Raw genomic sequence first — 25,447 nt, 5'->3', positions numbered from 1 at the left:
ATGGATTGCCTCGACTACGACAACCAAGGCATTTCCATGCCAACTCACCGATGTAGAGGCCAGTGTCCGTATTCAGTTGTCTCAATTGTCCCGGTGATTCGGCGGAAACTCCGTTGCCGTTGTCTACTACGAGCGAAGCTCGCCGTTCATTTCTGTAACGCGCAACCCATTTTTGAGCGATCGCGCAAACCAAATTGGAAGTTGCAAATCGAAAATCGAGATTCACCTGACAGCGCGGACACGATGCCAGAGGTCGTCGTCCAATCTCGTGAGATTGTATCTAAGCACAGCCTCGCCAGAGCCGAGGTTGTAGGCGAGAGTGAGATAACCTTGATCGAGTCCAAGCGCCAGGAAGTCCTCATTAGAATCCCTTTGTTCTTGCGGATTCGATTGCCTTCCGCTCCATAACAGCAGTCCGCTGTTGCTACTCGCTCGGAACCGCATGTTTATGTCCAAATTATAGCTGATTATCCTGCCGAACACACAATAGTCATTACGCTAATTCAACGATTGTCGGATACGTAATCTGCACTGCACACGTGCGCAGGTTCGTATTGTAAAATAAAAGTGCGCAGCTAATGTAGGATATAATTACTGTTGATTTGTTGGATCGTTATTGGAAATCGGGCTTTTTATCCAAAACTCATATTTCGAGAGAAAGCTTTCAAAAGAATCATTTTGAAACCTACATTCCACTGAACACCGTCTAAGAAAAGCTAAACGCCAGAACTTAATTGTCTTATCAGCCAGTGCCGATCGATTCGTGTCTCACCTCTTCATCGTATCTGCATCATCAAAATGCAAGTAACTCTCCATTCCCGTGAAGCTCGGCACCGTTGACTGCGTTATCGGCGAGCTGCTTGTGGACATCATTTGTAAAGTGACGCTGCTGATAGGCTCGGGTGTTAGGTGGCTTGTATGCGGTAGACTTGTCTCGTCGGGCGCTGGGCACGGATGTGGTAGTCCAGGTCGACAGCGGCAGGTGAAGCGATCGCGTAATGGTCTGCACTCGGCGTCGCCGCACGGACGTGCCTCACAAGCGTGGCCACAGTTTCCAACGTTTACACCGCCTAGTGCTTCCGCTAGGATACCGATCTGAAAAAAAACGCGCGCACAGCGATCGATTGTCGAATGTACGTGCTCAAGTGAAAGTGCGTTTTCGTGTTGCTTCGAGGTCTTTTTTTAAATATTCATCTTGTAATGTTGAACACGGATCGGCTTTCAATTTGGTTTTCATACTTTGATAATAATGTACCCGTGCATTTATATTGATTTAATGATAAGGCTAATAAATTATTGTAACATATATTATCCTCTATCTATAACTACTTAAAAATATAACTAATTTATTGAATTTGCACAAAGACTGAAATCCATTTAACTGCGTTTACCAATAACCCAATAACCGAATGGAAAATGACTCTTTAATAGCATAATAACTTGAAAGTCAAAAGTTACGAAAATAGCAGTCCCGATCTCTTTGTGAAATAAGTGTTAATCTCAAATACGATTAAGTAATCCTTCGTGCATCAACGTGACCTTTTCAGTGAACTGCACACGAAATATTGGTGGCAGCAGAAACGGCTTACTGCACTCCCAAGTAATATACTCATACTATGTGCGCCGAGCCACACTTGCTCAATATGCAATGAGCTGATAGCGTTGGAAATTACAGCTTGGTAATTAGCGCTCGCCACACGTACGAGGTTTTAATGGAAAATGCTCGCCAAATAAATATTGCTTCAATGTATTAAACTCAGCAACCCGATTACTCCTCGAACTCGCCCGACAAAAGTTGCCTATCGTACTAGCCGATTATCCCTCCCCGGTTTGTTTAGCCAGTGACGCACTCGTAACGCTGTTTATCTAACGAAAGAAAAACCTTGGGCGATACAGCTCGCGGGCGTGAACTTTGTGAGAATGGTAAAGAGCCGCGCCACCAGCTTGAAACAGCCAGAAGTTTCGGCAAGAGCGCTAAAGCACCGAGAGCTGGTGCATTTCCAATCTTGACTTCTTTTTTTTTGTTTTTTTACAAGTTCTTTCACTCTCTTGGTTAGCAGCGGCTGTTTATTGGGAAGCCCGAAACTACGAGCGAGAAAGAGACTTTCGATCAGCGTCAATTCAGTTTGCTCGCGAGCAAGCGACCAATCGATTTCCAAACTACGTTTGGGTTTTCGCAGCCACACAGTCTCTCTCTCTTTCTCTCTCGTCCTCTTTCACCCTCGGTTCTGTGACTCGATAAGAAAATAGTGACGCCGGAGTTTACGCGATTCTGTTTGCTGGCTCTTGCCGATTGGTTTTGGCGGACGACTTGTTTATCCGATAAATACGTTGTATTATCTTAACCTTGGCATCGGAGATACGAAATAACTGTTTTCAATCATGGCAAATGTTGTCAGTAGTAAAACCTTCGTTCGGTCAGACAACAGTCACATTTCCAAGTAAGCGTACCAACTGGAGTTAACGAAATTTCCGATAGAAATCTACTAATTGAGTTTGATGAAAGCTCACCTCCTTGCGATTGAGTACAACTTGCTGTATGCAACCGACGAAGCTGACTTTGGTCTTCATTTTGGGTGAATACATCTCGGCATTAGGCGCGCCACCAAGGTACAGATTTAGAGGCAAGGAAAGTTGAGTGAAAGCTCCAGGAGCAAGTATCTCCTGAGCTGGCTCGTTCTCAACTTCGAGGGACGCCAGACGCCCTGTCCTCGAAACTCGTATCTCGATCCATTCGCCCATCTGCACTGGCTTTTCACTCCTGTAATAAATATTTCGCTGATGAGGTTGGTGCCTGGTATTCAACGCTAACTACTACTTGTGATTAATGGTTCATTTTAAATCTGGAACAATGGTATAATTTTTAAGAAAAAAATCATTAGAGTTGCGAAAGATAAAAACTAAAAAGGAAAATTTCAAATAAGAATATAAAGTTCTCAGTATATTTTAGGAAAAGAGCTTTTTAGAAATTACGTATTATTCACGTTATACTTGGAAATGAAATTCTTGAAATTTCAATATTTATGTGAAACTTTTTCCAAAGCACTCTTCTTATAACTCAGAGGCTTTGTCTCTTCTAATGAAACTGCTCATATTTCGTAGTGTATATTGAGAAGAAATAAGTGGAATTCGTTATTTATATAATGCGCTCAAGAATATGCTTGAATATGCACTGAAATCACAAACAGAAGCTCTTAGAATAATTGAGTTGATTCTATGACACTGCTTTATAATATTAAATACCTCGGTTTCATATCGAATTACAATAAATTAATGTATCCTGAGCATTTGACGCAAGTAATACGTACAATCAACGGGATTCCATGCGCGCGATCATTTTGTCTCTTTTATACACCAACGGAAAACGAAAAACTTTCGTGACACAATCGCCTCACAATAGCACGCACGGCGCATCTGCATAATAGCACGAGTCCTCTCTCTCTCTCTCTTTCTCTCTCTCTCTCTCTCTCTCTCTCTCTCTCACGGCGGAAATCATCGCTCGAGGTGTATATTCGCTACACGCCGAGCGTGCGAGAAGCGTCGAATGAATTATCAGCTTAATAAAAGGCACGGCGCCCTTCACTCCCCCGCCCAGCCTCGCGACTGTTGGTATGCCGTATTACGTGCAATTTACACACACATGCGCGCGTGCGCGTGCGTGGGCTCGGTCGGTGATTCTCTTCATGAATATTCGGTCGCGACTACGACGATCGATTCCTCGTTTGAGGCAAGCCGAGTGTGAGCGACGTACGAGCGCGTATGTTTAATGCCCATTAACGTTAACGAGCGATGAATTATTTATGCTCCCCGTGTACTGCGTGCGTAATAATGCGTAATAATAATACCACTTTTTTCACTGCCCCTCCTCTTGTCCCCACGGCGTTAAATATTCCGAGATTGACGAGTATAATTAAACGATTTGTATGTTTTACGGCTCGAACGCGTTTCACCTCCTGCCCGGATACAAAATTAAGCCGTGCAATGTATGATTTTTGAACGAATTCGCGCGGTTAATTATCGGGAGACGCGTTGTCGTAAAATAGCGAAGACCAATTTGATATTGGAAAAAAGAATGTCAAGCGTTGAAAATGCGTGACAGCCGAAAGGTATAAACGAAGGTTATGTCATTATTCAGTAGCCTTTGTTAACCAGACCGAGGAGCTTTCTCCGTGACGCGACAGCTGACCGCGTTTTGTTTTTACTACTTAATTGGCACGGACGCTGAGTAGGCCATTTTTGGTCGATCTGCGAGATAATCGTTAAAATTTTCAACTCGAGGATACCCGTCATTCGAAGCGGCATACGCAATCGATAGGGGCTCATCGCACTCGCCGGCGTCGTTCACCGCGGATGAGCGTCGTCGTCGAATTAAAGCGAGCGACTCGCGCGCGGTTACTTTATCGAGAGTCGAGAGGGGACCCTCGCTCCCTTCGGAGCCGCTTAATTTGGCCTAGCCCTGGCTTAAGCACGTAATCGCGCCAAGAGACGCACACATTACTGACCTCAAGGTGGCGCATCCAGTTCCCAGGTCGAACGTAAATTGCACGTGGGCCTGCTGCAGGTAGAGTGCAATAAAATCGCCGGTGGCGTCGCTGTGATGGCCGTTATACAGAATCACACCGTCGGGGCTTGTTGGCTTCAGTGTCACCGACAATTCCAACCATGACAGTGACGACTCGCCCAGGCCCGCGTATCTCAGGTACGACGAGCCGTTAAACGATGGCACCTACAACACACGCACGCGCGCGCGCGCGCACAGACCTGTAATTAAAACGTCAACGCCCATTCGCCCAACGCATACCGATCAACAAAAAGGACGAGTTTATTTGTACTTCACTTACTAAGATTAAGGATGTACGTTTACTATAGTCTTATGGTTAAACAAATAGCCAGTGTTATATTTCGAATGGTAAACGAACTTAGTTTATTGTAAGTTTTGTGCTCTAGATTGCAACTCTTCGGTAGATTTCCAAGCTTAGCTTTCGACGATCAAAAGCTAGCTTTGTCATTTAGATCTGAATTGAAAAAATTGATTTAAACCCAGAGACGGAAACATTAAAGATGTAAATCCGTAAATTTTGTGTTGAAATGCACAACTGCATATCTCATGATCATGCTAGTGGAAAAATGGAAAAAACGATATAAACAATTGATGATTCGGAGTTTGAGCAGATTTATACAGTAGACAAATAAATAAATAGAAAAACATGAGATAACCGTAAGGAATTGGATGGGATAAATATGGGAAGTACAAAGCCATGCCGTGATAAAACTGCCGTAAAGAAGTTTATGCTTGCCTCGTATAAAGTGTGTTATATTATTAAAGTGAGTTTGAAAGTTGTATACTTTGGGCAAGAAATGCATATCGCGGCACGTCCATTACTTTTTTGAAAAGCAGACATCACACGTAGAAAGTTTTTAACAGGCGTCCCTTGACTAATTACATCTTATTTCTTCTTTTCCGCGAAAATATGTCATGCATACAGCCACGCGCGTTCGTGAACATTCTGGTAGTATGAAATTGAATTACGCTCGCAGTAACAAGCAACGACGTCGACTCTCGGATTTAATTCACGATATAAACGATATTGAATAAACGTCGCTCCGCGCAACATTATCCGGCAGCGTTGCCGAGTTTTCCTGCTAGAAGGAAATGCACACGCATAGCTGCGAAAATATATTCATACGCGTACGCACTCGCTCTAAAAGCGTTAAAAGCTTCATTGCGCTCGGGCTACGGCATGAATAACAGTCGACGGATCTCCATGGCAATTTCGCATCTGATCTACGAGCGTTTTAGTGTCTATATACTAGCACGCACGCTGCACGCGCGCGCGCGCGCGCACTGTGTGCCGGAAATCGATTTATTTACGTGTCTCGCAGCGCGCGCATTATGAAACGCCGGCGTGTACGCTCCTCTCACGCGCGCCGTCGGACCGACTGACTGAAATTGATCGGTAATCGCAGATATCCTTCGACGCTTCCCGGCCGCCGCCCTCTGCCCGCGATATTAACCATGCTGACTTTTCCCAGCGTGCACGCGTGCTTCGCGAACGTAGACACGCTAGCCCCGGCGCTTTTATCAGCGACGTTGATGATTTCATCGGTAAAATTGTACCACCGCGAGCGTATGAGTTATACCCGCCGCGGCGTACCCAAGTTAATCGGTTTACATATTTGAACTCCGAATGTTGCCATTGCAATGCGCGACTGCCGCAACAAATATAATTTATTCGTAACAATCCATCGTGTTTCGCGCGCGAGCACTCGATTCATAGTCGGCCGCGCGGTCTCGGAATAATTAATTATCCTCGAAAGGTATAAGCGCACGCGCGCCGATTTCGTTAACGCCGCGGAACGGAAGAAGGCTGATGCCGCTGGAAAAACATTTCGACAGCGAATAGAGAGTATATTTCATTACCAATTTCGCTCTCTCTCCCTTGCTCATTTATTTCAGGCTTGCACGACGGGGACGAAAAAAGAGAGGGAACTTTGCTCTTGCACTGCGGCGTTTAATTAAACGAGTACGTCTCGCTAAGCGCGCGAGCGCAGGCTGCTGCTGCTTGTGCTGCTGCTGCTGCTGCTGCTCTCCATCTCTCTCTAAACTCTCAAAACTACCTCTTTTAATTTTTTTTTCCTTTTTCCTTACCTCTCCATCGTCTACGGCGCCGGCGTCCTCTCGAAAAAAATAACATTCATCCGCGCGCGGAACGAGAGAGCCAAAATACGCCGAACGATAGATAAGCACTTATTCGACGTATATAACGTAGTTTGGTCGGCTACAGAGGCAGCAGCCGTATTATTGATTTACACGTCTAGGGCAAACGTGACGCGCTGACACTATGGAGTTTACATAAGAGATAGGTTCGGCGCGCTAAAAGCATCGCAATCGATGCCGCCGCCTATAGCAACTACACGTATATATACACCTCGTAAGCACTTAACACGTACTCGAGGTCCGCCATTGCAATGCACCGTTTTGTGCGTGTACGATCATAATCGAAGTTTTAATCGCCGACTCGTAAACATCCTTACGGCTTTCTCTCCCCTGCCTACTCTCACTCGTTATCCAACTTTGTATTAGCTCCCGCTTACGTCCTAAGCTGCTCATCTCGCTTGGCTACTACATTTTCATTTGCACCGACTGTCCCCCTTGTGTTTTGTGTTTACGGCCACGCGGATTATTGCATACATCGCTTATGGTCATTTCGATTTGTGTGCGGCTATGCTGAGATAATTATCTTGTACGAATAATATCCGAGTGGCTTGATAGACCGAATAATCTAGCCAGTTGTTATTAATGCATGCACAATGCCGTTTCGGAGGAGACTGCTTCTTCAAACTAATGCCGAATTATTTCTCACCCATGAACTAACTCGCTCGGTTAATTTCATGTAAAAGCAAACGTCCAAATATCGCATGCCTCATAGTAATCTTTCAAAAAGCAATTGACGCAAGTGTAGTCATTCTGGTTTTAAAATAGAATTGAAATTTAAATGAGCAATCGATTGCAGCACACGTTTTTCGACCACTGAAACCTACTAAAAGTCACATCGGCATAATTCATTCCAAAGTGAATATGCGCCTGTAATATTTTAACGACTCTAATTTGTCCTGCATTTTTCATGAAGAAACGTAAATAAATTTTAGATGAAGTTTAGCGCTGACATTGCGAACTAATTTTTTCTTGGACTGATGTTTTTTTTCTTTTGGAAATATCGAATTTCACTTCATCAGTTTATTGCGCCTCGTTATTGTAGTGCATACGAAAATTTCAAATTATCTTTCACATACAAATCCATAGACAAACATTGAAAATCTTTCACTACATTGAAATTTTAATCTCGGCATCACGAGGAAAACCGAAAGAAAGCAAAGTCACTTTGATCAATCTAAAACCCAAAGAAGTAAAACACCCTTGTCGGGAAAAAACTTTTCAATGTCCATCGCGAAGAAGAGGCGTCCCCGGAGCGGCGGCCAGGACCCTTCATCAATACCATTGCCAAATACGAATTTGGTGAGCACACTCGAATCGGTGGGCGAACAATCGAGAGAGGGAAAAACATTTTTGTTTACCTGCAGATCCACCCTTGTCTCGCAGAGGTCACCAGTATAGCCGAGCGGACATAAGCAGACAGCTGTGTCTCCGCCGCTTGTCAAGCATTTGCCTCCGTGCTCGCATGGCACTTTGCTACATCGGTCGGCCGTGCACTTCTCTGGAAAAAGATGAATAAACATTCGGCTGATGAGATATGATGAGAAACAGCTCGAGTGTCTAAAGCGAGGGACGATTCCGCTGAGTGCTTCTTGATCGTGGATGAGCATTATCATACTCGCGCAAATATACTTTTAGATGGAGGTCGACGTGTAGAGGTGAATATATATTCTATATTCAATGCTTCTTCTGTTATCCAATTACTTTGCTCTTTCGAATTACACATGTGGTTTGTAGCAATATGCATTTTTATAGTTGATCAGAGCAACAGTAAAAACCTTTGTTCTCAATATTTTGAACTCTACCAACGGTCTCTCTTTAAAATGATGTCTACTAGAACTTGTCGACATACTGAGAACATTTGGATAACAACATTTTCTAACAGCAATTGTGCACCTATTATTACTGAAAAAATGTGAAGGCACTGTTTCTCTAATTGAACCTATGGGTGTTCATGAAATTTGACACATGTCACTAATTTTTCTTTGTCGAATACACTAAGAATGAAAATAATAAACTGAACTGTTATTGAAATACGGAAAATAATGAAATTTTACGATTGAAAAAAAAGTTGCTCGTATATATCTTTTGCAATGTACTGAAAGTGCTCTCGAATGTTTCGACAATTTATTGATTAATCTAGCTGCGTCGAATTTTTTTTTTCGTTCATATTCAGATTTATTAACTGTAAAATCCTCTTTCTCGCTCTCATCCGTTGCAAAACACATATAAATCAGTGCATCGAGGCGAATTATTCCTCTGTGTATATTCCGAGGGTACTCAATTAGCGCGGAAACGAGCGGAAACATCATTGCTCACCGGCAAACAAAACGCACAAACGATCAAACGGAGACGCGCAAAATGAACGGACAATGAAGAAGAAAGAAAAAAAGCATCTGACGATCGTTGGCGCGTCTCCGAGAGAGAAAAGAAAGAAAAGATCTATCGCGCCCTGTTCCACCTCGCTATTGTTCGCGAACGCTCTCTCGCTGCAATTACTTCGCACTTATAAACTTTTGAGACCGCTTCGCGCCTGTTATTTTCTTTCTCAAGCGTGGAGCATTTTCACCGGGCCTCACGTACTAATATCCGCTTCTCGAAGTTGCGCCTCTGGAGTTCCTCGTTTCCCTCCTCCCGTCGTAAATTTCTAATTTCGCGCGTTCAGGTTTTATCATTAATGGATAATGGATTGGTAGTCGATGCTATTACCACGAGGAGCTGTATCTATGGCGCGGTACTGCGCTGTAATTTTACAAGTTTCGCGCGCTCTCTCTCTCTCTCTCTTTTTCACGATGATGAATCGAGTCACGGATAAATAGCGTCAGATTTTCTTCTTTATTGCATCGAATTGACTTGCTTACCACGTTTGCCGCGCGCACGCGAATGTCCAGCAGTAACTCCACGAGTTTTCTCTTAACCTAGACTCGATCGTTCAAATCGTTGCCGCGTAATGGAAAGCTCAGCTGTTGACTATCAGGCAATAGTCTTTGTACTTCTTTTCCTAGTGCCTTTAATTAAGTGGCGATTTAATTACAGCGATGCCTAGTGTACCGCAACTTAATAGCACTCCAAGTGAATTATTTTCGGATCGATTAATCCTAGGACCTAAAGTCGTTACACTCTAATCAATACGCCTTCAATTTCCAACCAGGCGGCTAATGCATAATCGACGTTAACATTTATCACTATCTTTGACCTAGTTTTGTCTGCTGTTTCTTGCGTCGATTAACTCGACACTTTAGTATCGCGAATCAAGCACCGCGTTATGCACGCTTTTGGTGCTTCAATTCTTTTTTGTTTCGCGCGCCCGACAAACGAAGTCTCACGGGAATTTTCAAACCGAAAGAGTTTCGGCTATTGAAATAGTCATATATTTTCGGGATTACTTCTACACACGTCATTCGCTCGAGATATGAAATGGAATATTCATAGGTGATGCGGATTTAAAGACAATATTGACGTTGCGTTACGATATCAAAACTATACCTTGTCATGTATATGTACATATATATTTGTTTTTTTCTTTAGGTTTCATTTTCAAAATGCAACCTTCACTTTTGCTGACGAGCAAAAATATGTGAACAAATGTATTTTCCAGCTCACCTCTAAAATCAAACCCAATCAAAGCTACGCCCAGAAGATCAATACACAGCGGCGCGTGCTTATTAACCTTGGAGCGGAAATAAAAAAAAAGGACTCACCGACGTCAAATCCATTGAGGGCGTCACCGAGTGGTGTCAAAGGGAAATGATAGCGGTGCTCGTTGACCTCGAGATTGCGGACGCAGCCTCGGAAACCCGTGCGAACTGGCAGTCGCTCGAGGCCACTCGTATTGCCCGGGCCACCGATGAACAACGGCTCCCTGAACGTGATCCTTGAGAATAGACCCTGCAACCATAATATCCACAGGTACTATGCAATTATCATTTCCTGCAATTATCGTGATGAGACATTGTCGAGTATGTATGCGTATGGAGCTTCAGATACATCTGTGGATTGATTGTAATTAGTTACGCAAAGGTCATTTCTGTTACAGAGCCTGGATCTATTATTCGATACCAATAAATTCATTAATATTTTTCGAAGTCTTTGTTAAAAAATTATATCGAGTGAATAGTTATCCAACTTTAGGTATATGTACATTCCTATGATTAGCACGCTTTAGTTTAAAAGAGAGACGAACGTCCAGTGCATGTTTTCACGAATATCTTTCATATAGAGGTGGTTTGATGAACAGCAGTGTAACTTTAATATATGTCTATTGACCAACAATAGAATCCTATTTCGATAAATTGATTGTCAAAAATTTACGAAAGCCTTAAAAAAAATTGGTTATTTCATTCGAACGCTATCCAAACAATGCTCAACCTTTTCGAGAAAAAAAGGAATTCGTAATATTATTTCACCCTTCAAGAATCCAATATTATCTCTAGTGCCGAGGATTTATAATGCTATTCCAAGCTCGCGCGCGTTTCGCATATTTAGACGCTTCCTATCTGAAACAAAAGAAGAAGAAAAAAGAGAAGAAAAGCCAAGCTGTCCGTGATGTTAGAGGAAATAGTGAGAGCAAAAAACAAATGTAATTTGGCACGTATATGCATAGTAAAAATGTGAGATTGAGTCGACGTGTCGCTCTCTCTCTCTTCAAAAGCAGCGAGGTTCTGCCCAATATAAATGGAGATGTACTCTCTTTTTCTTTCTCTTTAGATTATCGACAGGATTTTATCAAGAAAAAAAAACATTAAAATTTCTTCTATCGCATCGGTTCCTTTTGTCGACGCGCGCATAACGAGGAACAATGAATCGACCGGATGCCTTTCTAAATGTTGAGCTGCTGAGGGGCTGTTGCCGGTACGAACGCGTGGATTGATTGGGGTGGAAAAAGTAGAGAAAGCTGAGAGGAATTCGAGTGGCTTAAAAGAGAGCTTTTTTTATTAATTGGGCGGGATAGTCTGAAGGGCGGCCCAAACAAATTCGTATAATAATTAATTATGATGCGTGCATAGCGGCGGTGCTTCTGAAAGAGAGCTCTCACTTTGACGAGCCAATCGCAGGGAACGGTAAGTAATTGAGATTCGTTATTATTATTATTATTATTATTATTAACGTGGAAAGCCGTTTGGTTTATAATTTAGCCTCCAAGTAGCGTACATTACTTTTTGTGGTATACACAATCGTTATTTTCTAATTTTATCATTAATAATTCAATTATTATCCAAAGTAATTGTCGAATTTAAAAATAATGAACCAAGAATATACGGAAATGTGATCGCGAAAATTAATCTGATTTACCATATAACCGCTTCGCAGGATTATAAAAGCAAATCAGATTATCCGCTCATATTCATAATAAAATCGAGCGTAATATAGTGTTTCAACTTGAGAACGACTATTTAAATTTTCGATATTTGCTGATAAATTCAATTGCGATATCTACTGCCGAAGACGTCAAGATATTTCTGTTTTGAATTATCATGAGATCAGTTTACGTTGTGTTACTGCATCATCTCTATATCTTTGTTTTTGAAAGCTTTCTGAAAGTATGGCTTTGTTTTTCCATGAGCACATCCAAAGTCGCGCACAACGAACCTCATATTCTCGTAAACAGTATTTATTCTCAAACTCATGATATCAAATACGCTTTGCTTTACTCCCCAACATCGTAGCTATCCAAACACATCAATCTCGAGCATAAGTAGAAATAAGGTAAGAGTAGAGCTGACACCTAACGGGAATTCCATTTTTTTAGAATAAGAGTCGTCTAGCCACCTGCGGTGTACGCAGCAAGTGATTCGGCTATGGCCGGCGGCAACGGGGTTTCGATCAATAACTGCGATATGCCGGTGGGTAGTTCACTCTCTCTCTCTCTCTCCTCATCGCAGGTGCGCGTACCCCTCGTACTTATGACTGGTCCCCCGTGTAAAACCGAGCTCCAAACCGCGGACGACGACCAATGCTCCTGTCATTGATTCGCTGATCAATGAGCTTTTCATGCGTTTTATTCCCTTCTCGCTCCCGTCCATTATGGTAATGAAAAGCTTCAAGTACCCGTGCTTCTTTTTCCGCCTATTGAAAGGCTTTACTTTCAAATATGCGGGTACCGAGGACATAATTTTATGAAAAAAGTGTCTTTTGAAGATATAAAAGATATAAAAATTCTTACGTGCATTCTCTTTCTACTCGTACCTGTAATTCTATGAAAGGTGATGAGCTTTTGACATTCATATTTTTATTTGAATGATAAAGATTACAGACGTACGTGTCTAGATCTGTCTTCTCAGAAATGTATGATTGGTGATGGGTCTTGAAGAAGAATTAATAATACCAGGGATCAATATCGTGATAAACTTAGGAAGAGAATTAATAGCAGGAGCTATCCAAACTGAAAATATGTCAAATTGATCTTATCGTCCTGCTGTGAAGTCAGTGTTAATTTAATTTAATCTTGATTTATTTTAACAGCAGTGGAAGGGGCATCACGACTTTCCCTTCCCTCTCTATTTACCATTTCAAATTATGTTATATAATATATAACATTGCTCTGGCTGACAAAATTTGATTTGTACTACTCATCGTAAATTATATACTGCCAAATGCCAGTGTATACTTTACGATATATACCTTTCGGACCACGAAATTCAATTCAAACAAGCAATATGAAATGTGCTTCGAACATTTGACAGGGTACGGGAAAGTCGTGTCGAGTTTAATATTAAATCGAAGGGAATAAATTAATAAGCGAAAGAGTGCGATCAATGAGATGTCGAAAGCTGACAAGTAATAAAAAGTCAGCGAGCGCGACGAATAAATTGATACCGTCGTATTTGTACGTTTCTACTTCCTTCTTCTTCTTCTTCTTCTTACTTTCTTTTTTCTTTTTATCGGACGCGAAAGGATATAGACGATTTGCATGGAAGCGCCGGATCGCCCTCAATTGAATTGACGGCTTACGCCCGCTACGACTCTGACGAATCGATCGCCCGTCGAACTTTCGTTTTCGCGGCTGTAAGCTTTTTGGACTTTCTTGGCCTTTTATTCGATCCATCCTCTCTCTTTCTCTCTCTCTTTCTCCCTCTCTCTGCTTACTTCGGAAGGGTCGTAATACGCCAGTCGCGTACACACACAACTGATAGCGTCGAAATTTCATTTAGTTACGATAGAGTGGCAAGTTTATCAACGCCCTACAGTTTCGCGATAAACGTTGACGCTTTCAAAAGTTTTTTTAGTATTTACATTGCCTCGCTCGATCGCTCATGAGGGTTTGATAAGAATGATACCATTAGAATGATGTATTTGCTATTATTTACACTTGGTAATAAAGGCCAAATCTTTCGAGACTTATACTTGTCAATAAATATTCGAAGTAGATTTTATCAAATTAATATTGCATGAAGGAAAAAATACATGCTAATATTTGAGATGTATCAACTAGTATTATGTTCAACGCGCAATTTCGAAATGGTAGTCGGGATGGTAAAAGCTTGTAAGAAATAGAAAAACATCATGCAATAATATAAGGATGCGTCTGGTGGAGTACAAGCGTTTTTTTCTGTAATATATAACAGTGGTACACACGTGTTTAATTGAATATATTTTTAAAATAAGAGAGGTAATTATTATAAATTTTAATTGACATATGCTTGTACTTAGATTACAGGACGGTGCTAAACATTGAAATTCTAAGTGAATTAACAAGGCCTGAAAACAGATTTTTATTAAGTGAAATGATAAGATTTTCTCTCTCTATAAAAAAACTTTTAAAACACATGCAATTGATATATTACAGTACATATCAAGTACAGCCCTTGAATGATCATGAGCACACCGATCAAGAAAATAGCAGATAGGCCTTAATTTCGGTTGAATTGAATCACTTTTGATTATTAAAACTAACCAGGTTTAGATACGACCGTTACACAATCAAATATTCGTGCATTGTTATTATTACTTTAAGAACTACGTTCATGTGGAACGCTGCAGAGGTACACTAGGGACCTGTACGCATTAGTCTTCGTTCCCTATAGTCATTAGCATGTAGGCTTGGCTGCCCCATATATACGAACAATATGAACAAAATTCATAACTCTCGATTCGCACAGTAGGGGGGAGTATATATATTTTATGTGATCAGTAATCATTAATAACTTTCTATCAGAATACGCAAAATCGTAAACAACTGATAAATAACTGCCCAAATAAAATTTTTCACGCACGTGGTTGAAATGTTGAGCAGCTATTTTCCTCATTGATTATTTGGTTATATTATAAATTCTGTATGGAATTCAAATATAAAGAATCGCGAAGGAAATAATATAACTACGTAAATAAAAATTTGTTTGTACGCTTTATAACAATAAATTTGAAAAAGGAAACAATTACGAATATCTATGTCTAAATTTCCTTCTGAAATTGCAAAATACATTTGAAATTTGGATATAGTTGTATCGATAATGATATACTCTTAACAATGATATTGTAGCTATAGCGAAAATTTGATTTGGGACGGAGAAAACCGCTTTGCTTGGTTTGTCTGTTTATGGTGTTGATTGGCAAAACCAGCAGAGCAGAGAAAGTTACAGAGGATGATAACGTGACTCAATGTAGGAGCGAGTGAGCGTATAGAAGACGAGGTTCGCTCTCTCCAACGTGGATGCTGGTGCCTGGCCGAAGCGACGAGTTTTTAGAGTCGTCAAGCGTAATTGTGATTTGTCGTTCTGGTTTGACGAGCCGGCTCGCACTCGGCCTACGTGGCAGCGACAGCTCCTTCAGGAGCAACAAGCGCGACACAAGCAACAACCGACCGCGCGCATTAGTGCCACGGTCGTGCGATAGCAGTACCCGTGCTATCTCGGCGGAGAGTGTGCTCTACTATGTGGGCGTGCATTCGCCTCGGCCGTCTCCGAGCGTACAGGTTGCATCTGTCATTCAGGAGACGCGGCGTCGTCTCGCGACGCGACGCCCATCGTGGCTGTGACGGCCGGTCGACGGAATAAATTGTTTGTTTATTCGTATGTTGTCGTGAGTATTCGTGAGGTTATCCCGCATCTTTCCTATTTAAAAACTTCCTCTCGCGTGAACGTAAATAATTGTCGAATCAGATTCAACGACTCTCCCTTTACAGATTGTTATTGACATTGGAGAAGAATCAATAACGCCAATAGCAGTTACGTAATGTTCTACTATTCATGTACTATTCATCTCATAGTTCTCTGCTTATTACTTGCGTCGGTTTTATTTGCAACAACAGCAGTAGATAATCAGCACAATTTTACATTCTGCATTTAATAAATTTTTTTTTAATTAACAAAAAATTAAGCTGTACTACTCGATCATAGTGTAATGTTATTTTAGTTCTTAATAAGTTACGAAATAGCATAATAAATCAATTTATACTTAATTAACGTTTTTGGCAGAACATGTGAAAATGCACTTTTTGAATAAAGTATCGAAATAAATTATAATTCACCTCACATATCTGTCCGAAAGTTATCTAGTCTTGATCCATTCAAATAATAATATAAAATAAGAGCTTTTTTAAATATCAGGGACCGTTTTATTCTTATCCAAGGTTTTCTGAGAATTATAATTTCAATTATAATCTATTAATCAGATAACAATATACAAGTGAAGAGATATCATTACATTTCGGTATGTAAAATTTGTCTGATGAAAATTAAATATTTAGATACGTTATAGCGTTGATAAAAATAATTTAGCACAAGTTTTCTTTTGAAGTAATACCTCTTTCGTCTGTTGCAATATCCTATACTTGCTATAACTTTATCCTATCTCACGTTTTTTTGCCTCATTTTCTAGTTCTTGATAAATAACTCTATTGCAACGATTATTAAAAAAAGTTGTACAAGTTCTTATAGGTAATTTTCCAAAAGTGAAGAAGTAAACATCTGACATGGCCGGTGCTACGAGAAATTATACGATTAAAGAAGCAGAAAGATCGCGCAAAAAGCCTGGATTTTGGTTAAAAAAATCCAAAGCGAGAGCGAGCGAAATCCTTTTAATCCATCCGCTTTAAAAGGTGTTTGTTTTCGGTCCGCGCCACCTGCCTGTACAGTACAACGATACACAGCCACGCGGTGGCAATTCCGCGCAATCGATGGCCCGCAGCGTCGGAACTAGAGCTCCGAGCGTTTTTCTTCGAAAACGAATTGCGAGCATTGCATAAGTAGCTCGCGTGGAACTTTGCCGCGCGTCGCCAATCCGAGAGCATTGCGCGGAGCACGCACCACCTCTATAGATCGATCGGCCATTGTCGTTCGCCAACGCAGTTGTGAGTATCGTGAAACGAGTTTTGGCGCGAGGTTCTCGCGCGCCAACATCCGCGACGATCCGCGACGCGCGTTTTATCAAGTGCTCGCGATAACAAGCGAATCCGGTGGGACATTCGTTTGGTTTGGAGCCAAGTTACGAGGGAACTTAGCAGCAGCGCCTAGCTGCGTAATCTGATCGCGCCGCTAACGACTTTGGGCGCTTGCGCGTTTGCGTCGCGACCGGGAACTCCCCGTGCGCGTTCGCGTCGGCGAGTATTAGCTGAAAACTTTCGCGCGGCCCGCGCGTGCACGAGAAAAGAATGTCAGGGCGGAATGAGAATGAGCCGAAAGCGATGATGCGCAGCTATCTTGCGGCAATACGTCAACGTTTGCCGCGAGGCGAGGGAATAGGGAACTGAAAACGGCGACGCGAGCGGCGCCCCGCACGCCCCATACTCGCTGCGCCACCCGCTGAGAAAGCAAAATTACAAGCGAAGCTACTTGTCGTCCGCGCGCGCGCGGCCCCGGTTAAAGGGCTGCCTACTGCGAGGAGCGATGCGCCGCGGAAACTTTGGCTAAAGCTAACTTTGCGGGCTTGTTTCTCGAGAAAATTGACTCGCAGCCGGGCGCCGCCAGCCGCCAAAGTTTTTCCGAGGGAGCTGCTATCCACTCTTGCTCGCTCGCCAATTTCCCCCGCGAAACGATTGTTTGGATATATATATATATATATATATATATATATATATATATATATATATATATATATATATATATATATACACGTTTAATCAACGAGATATACCTCTCTCGGCGGCGAGCGGGGACTAACGGCCCTGCGATTGGCCTAATTAAGCGGCACCTCGGAGACGCTGCTGATTTTTGAACGTGGGCACGAATCTAATCCCATCGTTAATTAATCTTCTGTAATAGTCCAGATCGCATGGCGCATCAAAGTATTCCTCTGTAAGGGCTCGTCAATCGAATGCTATTGACTGCAGCAAGAGAGGCATTCTTCTCGCAAACGGACGCGTCACCTGGCGGGGACAAGGAAATGTCGCAACTTTTGTTTGAAAATTTATCGACACTCGCGGAATTAGATGAATTCGAAAGTTAAATGCGATTGAAAAGCCAAAGAATAAAAGCGAAGTGCCTGTCATTTTAACGCGAGTGGGAACAAGAGCAAAAGAAACCTTTTTTCCCTCGCCGTTCCTCTTGAGTTACAATCGAGCGACGTTGCCGCTGACAATTTTCCAGCTCTGAATGGGGCTTTGATCGCGCAAGCGCTCGAGGTCAATTGAAAAGCTCAGTCGATTGTTAATTCGCCTACGTAATTTCTCGAATGAACTACGCGCTGCAACGGGTTTTCAATCACGGCTACAAGAGCACATTTCTATTTTCCACCCTTTCATTTGCCTCGCGGGCGAGAGAGAGAGAGAGAGAAGGAAAATGTTAATGGAACTTGGTTTCGCGTCTTAGATTCTTTCTTTATTTAGACAACCTTTTCATTTGACTTCGTGAAATTACGAAAATTTATTTCCAACCACTTTTTTTTTTCGTTACGGAATTCATAGAGCTCTACGCATAAACTTTGGCATATAGCAACTGCAAAACCACCAGTCAAAATTTACGCTCTCATTACGAGAATTAAACAGCAACGCGCGGTGGTTAAATTCACGCTCGTTTCAAAGATCATCCAAACGCAATTTCGCGAAAACACTCGACCGCATAACGACTTTCGGCTAAGTATAATATTCGCGAAATCTCGGTTTGCAAAATAGCATGGGCGAGGTTAAAACTAGACAAAACGAGCGCACGCGGACGCGCCCATCGGCTCGATTGCGTAATATAAAGCTCGTTTGTAACTGTTGGAGCGTAGTTTCGTTTCTCACGAGCCGCTTTTATAGGCGTAACTCCTCGTGGGCCCGGCGCGCGCGCGCGCGCGCGTCGTTATGCAGATACACGGCACGCGAAAACTTTGCAAGTCGCGCGCATGTATAATGCACGAGACGCGCGCACGCGTGCCCGTTCTTCCGTCGCTGTCTCTCCCCCTCCCTTCCTCAAAAAAAGCTTTTCTCCCGATATAGCCTTAGCTCTGCTTAGCTTGTATACGGCTTTAAGAGAGTGAGCGCTTTTGAGGGATGATGCTCTCTGGATGCGAATAATGCCGAGGGTCGCATCGTCCCGCTGCTGCCTTTTAACGAGTATGCCCTCGAGGCCGGTGTCGTTTCATTCTTTTTTTACCGGATTTTTTCCTCCTAACCTGCTCTCGGCTGCGCTGACTCTACGCCTTTTTCTCCCGTTTGATTGGAGCAAAGCTTTACTCCTCGTGTGGGCTTAAGAGCATCGCGAACTTGAAAACGCACCGACCGAAGTGAAGGTATTTCTGCTTTGCGAGAGCCGGCAGTTTTGCTTTTTCCTCTTTCCATCGGATTAAAATTCAAAGCAATATTCGCCGTTTTATGTTAATAGATAACCGAGGGCTTCCCGATAAAAGCATCATAAATAACTCGCATGAGCTGTGCTTTCTTTGCGATCATCCCGTCGACACAGGAGAAGCGGTGATGCACGGGAATACATAAAATGGTAATTTATCGGCAAGATAAACAACTTTTATATTTTAAAAACATTTCAAAATAGTATGACAATGGAAATATCTTTGTTATTTTTATTTGCGTAGATAATTTAGGTTTGCGTTACGCAGCTTGCAATATTGGCGCGATTCCGTCGAGCGTATGTGGCTGCTGAATGAAAACGAAGCGAGTGAATTGACAATCATATGGGATAGTTCGGCACACAGTACGTCATGCGCCGCAGCCATTTGAGTAGCGTTCACGAAGGTTTGTTTGTTCGAGAGCTTCGAGTCCTCTACATACCTATACTTGTTTACTTTGAATTTATAACTAAAAGTCACACGTAGCCCTTCTGGCCAATATATGCAAAAGCTCGCTAGAATCCGAGCTATTTGATCAGTTAAAATCGCGCTGATTATTCATGAGCAACAATTTTTCAAGTATGTGCGCTGTTATATGAGATCCAGCACGACGCAATTCATTGAGTTTTCGAAAGTCAGGCGTAAACTAATCAGAGAATGAAACAGCAGACTTTGTAATTACAGCGAAACTTGGTGGAAACAATGTAAAATATATTGCTCCACATTCGTCTGGAAGCCGATAATTATACACGTCGATTGCGCCAGTAAATTACCCAGCAAGTTTATACATATACGAGGCGACTTCCAAAGGCAACGTAAACTGCAGTCTCGAGTTAACGCAGCTGGTCGATACAGTAGATTAGCAGAACAAAGTGGCAATGAAAAATGCAGGAGAATTTCTAGGGCGCGTCGTACTGTACGGCAAATTGCGTTAAACTCAGTCGACGCGGCGAGTATAGGTGTATAACGCTTTTGGGCAACTAACTTTCAACTGGGGGTTAATTTCCGGTTGGCGCACAATGTCCTCATAATTGCCGGGGTTCAGGCAGAAATATGCAAAACGCCGAGCGAGCACCGTCCTCCTAAGGACGGCGTTGTTAAATAACTTCAGTTACTTAAGTTAAAGTCTCTCCGCGACCAACGCGCCTGCATGAAAAAGAGATCCACTGAGCGCGACGACGCTGCACGTATGGTCGGCGCGAAAAACAAACAACACGTTCAGCCGAGGTTCGTTAAACTCTCACGGTGGCTCAGATATGCGAGATCGATTCCGATGTGTGACTGACAATCTATACTGTAAGTAAATGATGGATTGGCAATTTGGCCGTGTCAATATAGTTAATGAATCGGAGATCTAATTTTAGTTACATGTAACACGGTTGAGGGATCGATGCTTTGTGCCTATTCATTCTCGGCCATTCTATATTCTCATCGGATTACACGCCAGACGTATTTGATTGCAAGTATTTCGACATCTCTGATGGCGGGCAATCACTAGTAATTGGAATGTACGTAAGTTACGATGATTCGTTATTTTTGTTCGCCAGCTGACTGAATACTGATTGAGAAATATATCAAAGGTTGTGTTTTTCTTCCGATCAACATTAATGCCGTGCGCCATCGGTATATTCGTTAGTTGTAATGGTCACTCGTGAAAAATACGGGCAGAGTTATTCGCTCCAATCGTCAACTGTCTTTGTCGCAAGCAGAGCTGTTAAAAATTAAAAGTAAAAAGTTTAGCCTTCGCGTTCTTCTTTACATATATAAAACCAAAAAAATACGATAGCCCACCAGTCTTGACTTTATAAATAACTAATTCCGTGAATGTGTTGTTTCTTAAAATGTTAGTGAATTATATCATCCGTACGGGCCATTATCAAGTACCTTGAGTCGTCTGTCGAACACTAACAATAACGTTATTCGTTATCTTTTTATCGATAATTAATTCATGACGCAAAAATTGCTAGCGTTGCAAAAAAAAAAAAAGAAGTTGATAACGCTATCGTTAATTTGTTGTCGAAGCGAATGGCGCAGTGAGAAGTCGATTAGTCGCTCAGAAATGTGAATCGCGTCATTCGGACATTCGTGAGCAGTGACAGGTGACTTGTCCGCTGCTCCCAATTATCACAAAGTCACGCCCACTCAAAAAGCTGGTCGACGAGCCGCTCGCGCGAGGAATTAATTGCAAGGCCTGTAATCCGCGCAGCGTGCTCGAAGGCCATCGCGAGCGTCGTCGTCGTCGTCGTCCTCGGTCCCGTTCTAAATTCACGCGCCGCGCTCCCGCAAAACTGCGCAGGAAACTGCGGGAAAAGCGATTTTGGGTAGGAGGGAGACGAGCCGGAGTTCGGCCACGAAGAAAAGAAAAGAAAGAACGTCCGAGCGAATGACAAATTTTCTTTTCGTCACCAAGATTAATTAGCTCCCGTTCCAGAGTAGCGAGGCGCAGGCGTGCGCGGAGCAAGTTATCATTTGACCTTCCGCGCGCCAGCCCCGCTGTGCGTCTCCCCCGACGAAGTGAGTGTAATGTGCTTGTAAGAGCAGTCGTCTGCTTAATGTCACTTCTCGTTTGGTCTATTTTCATTTCCGCCGTGCCTATAGTGACGCTAACGAGCTTTGTGCAAGATAACGTCATTGTCATTGTACCAGATGATCAATGTTGTATAACGTTGTTATCTGCGTTATTTTCTCGCATTACCACAACGATTTCATTAAGCAATGATGTTTTCATTCCGAAATCTAAGAGTAGAAAAATGATCCGTTACGATTGCTTAACTTTCGATCGCGAAAGAGCCTTCGGCCGCATTCAGTATGTTGGTACAAATATTTTAAAATGACCCGTGAAATTATCCGTCCGCGATCCCTTTACGTCCGCGGTGCCTTAAAACGTATATATAGATAACAAGCGAAACCGAGGGAGAAATATATATACATACGTAGCTCGAGAGAGACAAGAGTTTAGCCGGAGGCCCATCTCTGCTAATTATACGTCCTGTCGTCGGGACTGCCTAATGGGCTAAAAAGTGGATTCGTCGATTTCTACCCTTTTTTTTCAAACTTTTCAAAGCAATTACGAGGCGGGAAACCAGAGGATCGAAGCGCAAAAACGACTAACTCTCACTTTATGCCCTTTGACGCGAATAATCACAAATTCAAGAGAGTCGAGGCTTATATTCATTATCCGCGCGCGCCCCTCTCGTGGCGGCTCAAACTTTCAAGGGTTACCAACGACAACGACGACGATGGCGACGACGACGACAAAGATGCTATATACATATATAATTCAATTCGATGTCTAGTAAACGGCTACAAGCCTTTTACTGAGCATTCAATCGGATGTCGACGTACGCGCAGAAGTAGACTTTATGGGATTTCGTTTTTCGCTTTCCCGAAGTGCAGGCTAGAGAGAATATTTTTTACAGAGTCGTCGAACACTATATCAATCTTATTACCTACTCGTGCATTGGAGTATTAAATCAACTTCTTCGGAATCCTCGATTGCACCTTTGAATTACGTCGATGAAGAAAATTGATCGGAATTAGTGTCGTGCACAGAAAGGTGCGAACGTTGAATTTATTATTAAATCCATTTCTTTTCGTTCTGGGTTTATCAGTGGGTTTGATAAACAGACGAATAATACGTTGAAATAAACATTTCTGAATGCGAAGTCGGAAAACGTCGAGTGTTTACTTTTCTGTGGCTACCACTGCGCAGTGTATAATTTATTAAATGCAAAACAACATAAAAATATAATACGTAGTCCATCCACGAGATAGTAAATATTTTATTTCCTTTTACCACATTGGTTCTTTATGTATGTTTTGCCTTTAAAATTTATGACATTTTTCCATTACCATAAGAGTGAACATGCGTCTGATGTTGCAAGTTTTGCGATGTAGATACGTTAAAGAGATGTTGAACTTCGTGCCGGTACGAGATCTAGTTTATAAAATGTATTCGACCATTACTTGCTTACGCTATTGATAATAAGCTTAAAATCTATTTTATTCGTACTTTATACTTTTGTTTGATCATTATTTTACGCATTTTTGCTAGATCACATTATTTTTTAAATTTATACCTGCAAAAAAAGCTTTTATTACGAATTGGAATACAAGTTTCTGTTCTACGTGCTTCATCAGTACGATTATTAATGAATTCCACGTCATTACAAGCAGTGGTCGTATCTATTATAAAAAATGATCAAAGTAGCAGCGAGAACTCGACGTTTTCGCTTTCAAATATATTCCATTCGTACAAAACCTAATATTACATCTCTGTTCAGGTGAGGTGAGCAAGAATAAGTCAGAAAAGCTCATCGGCTAGCTTATTTATTATTTTTCCACTGCAATTAACTTATAATTTATTTGTGACGTTGGGTCTATGCAGAGATCCCTTTATTTTACTACTGCTTCGCTCGAAAGCTGAAGGCCTAATGCCGTTTTCACTCGTCGCTCTGAGCTCACCCTCCTGCCCTTCGAGGGCGTGGTCCGAGAGGCCCAAGTCGTCTGCTTAGGTGCACGCATTCCAACTCACCCCGCTCCACCATGGATCGCCAACAGTCACAGATTTTGCCCAAGTGTAAGTCTGCGCTGGGTGATTTCCCTTGTGTTGTCCTGAGGTCGCAGCAACCTCGGAAAAGAATCTCTGATCTGTAGTGGCGCACAGCCCTGGTCGTCTCATGGCGACCATGCACGTCGTGACGAGTGAAGTTGAGGAGAAACACTTAACCTGTTCGGGCTTTTCCAGCGCATGCGATCTTTCATATTTTACGTTGCCGCTTGTTTCTATTTTATTATCCTTTTCACAACAAGAGCACGATTCGAGCATAGAAATGGCACGTGTCCTTACATATTTCGTCACTTCTGCGTGTACATGTTTTTTAAGAGTTCGCCCAATATCTTATGACCGATGATTATCGTGCATTGGGTTTTCCTCAAATTCGTTTACCCGTCGCCCACATGTACCTCACATGTGCCCCAGACGTGCCCGAGACACGTGTACCGCTCGGCTGTTCGCAACAATCTCATTAATCCTATGGCAATCTGACTTCCTTGCGACAACACAGATTTTCTATTCTTTTCAAATAACAATGGTATACTTGTTCGCGGCCTGGTTTGACTCAATTTTGATTATATTTTCCATTGTTGCACATATTCTATATCATTACATCTATTATAAATTATAAAATCAATTGTGATGTTCTACGCAGGCAATAATAGTTAAAAAAGTATATGATAATAATTTTATTTCCTATTGTATTTTAACATTTTTATGGTCTGTATAGTACATTACAAAAATATTCATGTCATTTCTTTCCATACTGGTAAATTATTCCATACTGATAAATTATTTCTTTAGATTATGTTATAACACTTTCGTTCGGAGACTTGAGAATATACGTTGCCATTGTCATCATAAGTGTATTAATAATTCGAGAAAAATTTGATTTCAATTTATGACATAATTAGCTTGCTAAATTTAAACCTAGTCGTGAATAATCATGACTACGACGATAACGACAAGAAGCATGTTTTTTCATTTTCAAGTTTCTTCATCGCTCTAAATGTACAGACAAAAGTAATTAAAGCGCGATTCAATTGTTAAGATTGAAAATTTTCTTTTTGATACAGCAAGTGTCGTGGTTACACACACACGCGCGCGCGCACACACATGTATATTACAAAATGATATCATGTATAAATAACAAAATTAGTAGATCTTTGATACATTTAAAAAAATAAGTGCACAGTTGTGCGATTTTTAATCAATGTGTGTTCATTATAGTGACTTGATAACAAAACTTGAATAAAATTGCTCTCAAAAGTAATCGGATCTGAATTAAATTGTTTACGAATCAATTAATTGTTTCTTACATGCAGTTAATATGTAGTGCTTATTTTCAACTTGATATCAGGAGTCTATGTGAGTGTAAGAAGTATTTAAACAAATGAATTTTAATAGACAGTATGGAAAGACGCGATACGGAGAGGAAAAAAAGATAAGAGAATATTTTAGTATTTATTATTTTACTT

General features: G+C 41.8%; 1 protein-coding gene across 1 annotated transcript in view; it reads right to left on the bottom strand.

Annotated features, from left to right (window-relative positions):
• Positions 1-25,447, bottom strand: part of LOC131663503 (pikachurin-like) — a 113,524-nt gene that overhangs the window by 4,018 nt on the left and 84,059 nt on the right. The window contains exons 8-14 of the mRNA XM_058933953.1: positions 10,417-10,603; positions 8,077-8,216; positions 4,503-4,726; positions 2,512-2,761; positions 773-1,095; positions 227-472; positions 49-152 (exon numbers count right to left, since the gene is read on the bottom strand). Coding sequence (XP_058789936.1) covers positions 49-152; positions 227-472; positions 773-1,095; positions 2,512-2,761; positions 4,503-4,726; positions 8,077-8,216; positions 10,417-10,603 — 1,474 coding nt within the window. The remainder of the gene's footprint in view (positions 1-48; positions 153-226; positions 473-772; positions 1,096-2,511; positions 2,762-4,502; positions 4,727-8,076; positions 8,217-10,416; positions 10,604-25,447) is intronic.

Source organism: Phymastichus coffea, unplaced genomic scaffold (assembly GCF_024137745.1).
Source record: "Phymastichus coffea isolate CEN01 unplaced genomic scaffold, Cenicafe_Pcof_1.1 PCOF00036, whole genome shotgun sequence".
Classification (NCBI taxonomy): Eukaryota; Metazoa; Arthropoda; class Insecta; order Hymenoptera; family Eulophidae; genus Phymastichus; species Phymastichus coffea.
The sequence above is the reverse complement of the archived record's forward strand: the minus strand, read 5'-3'. Positions and strand labels throughout refer to the sequence as shown.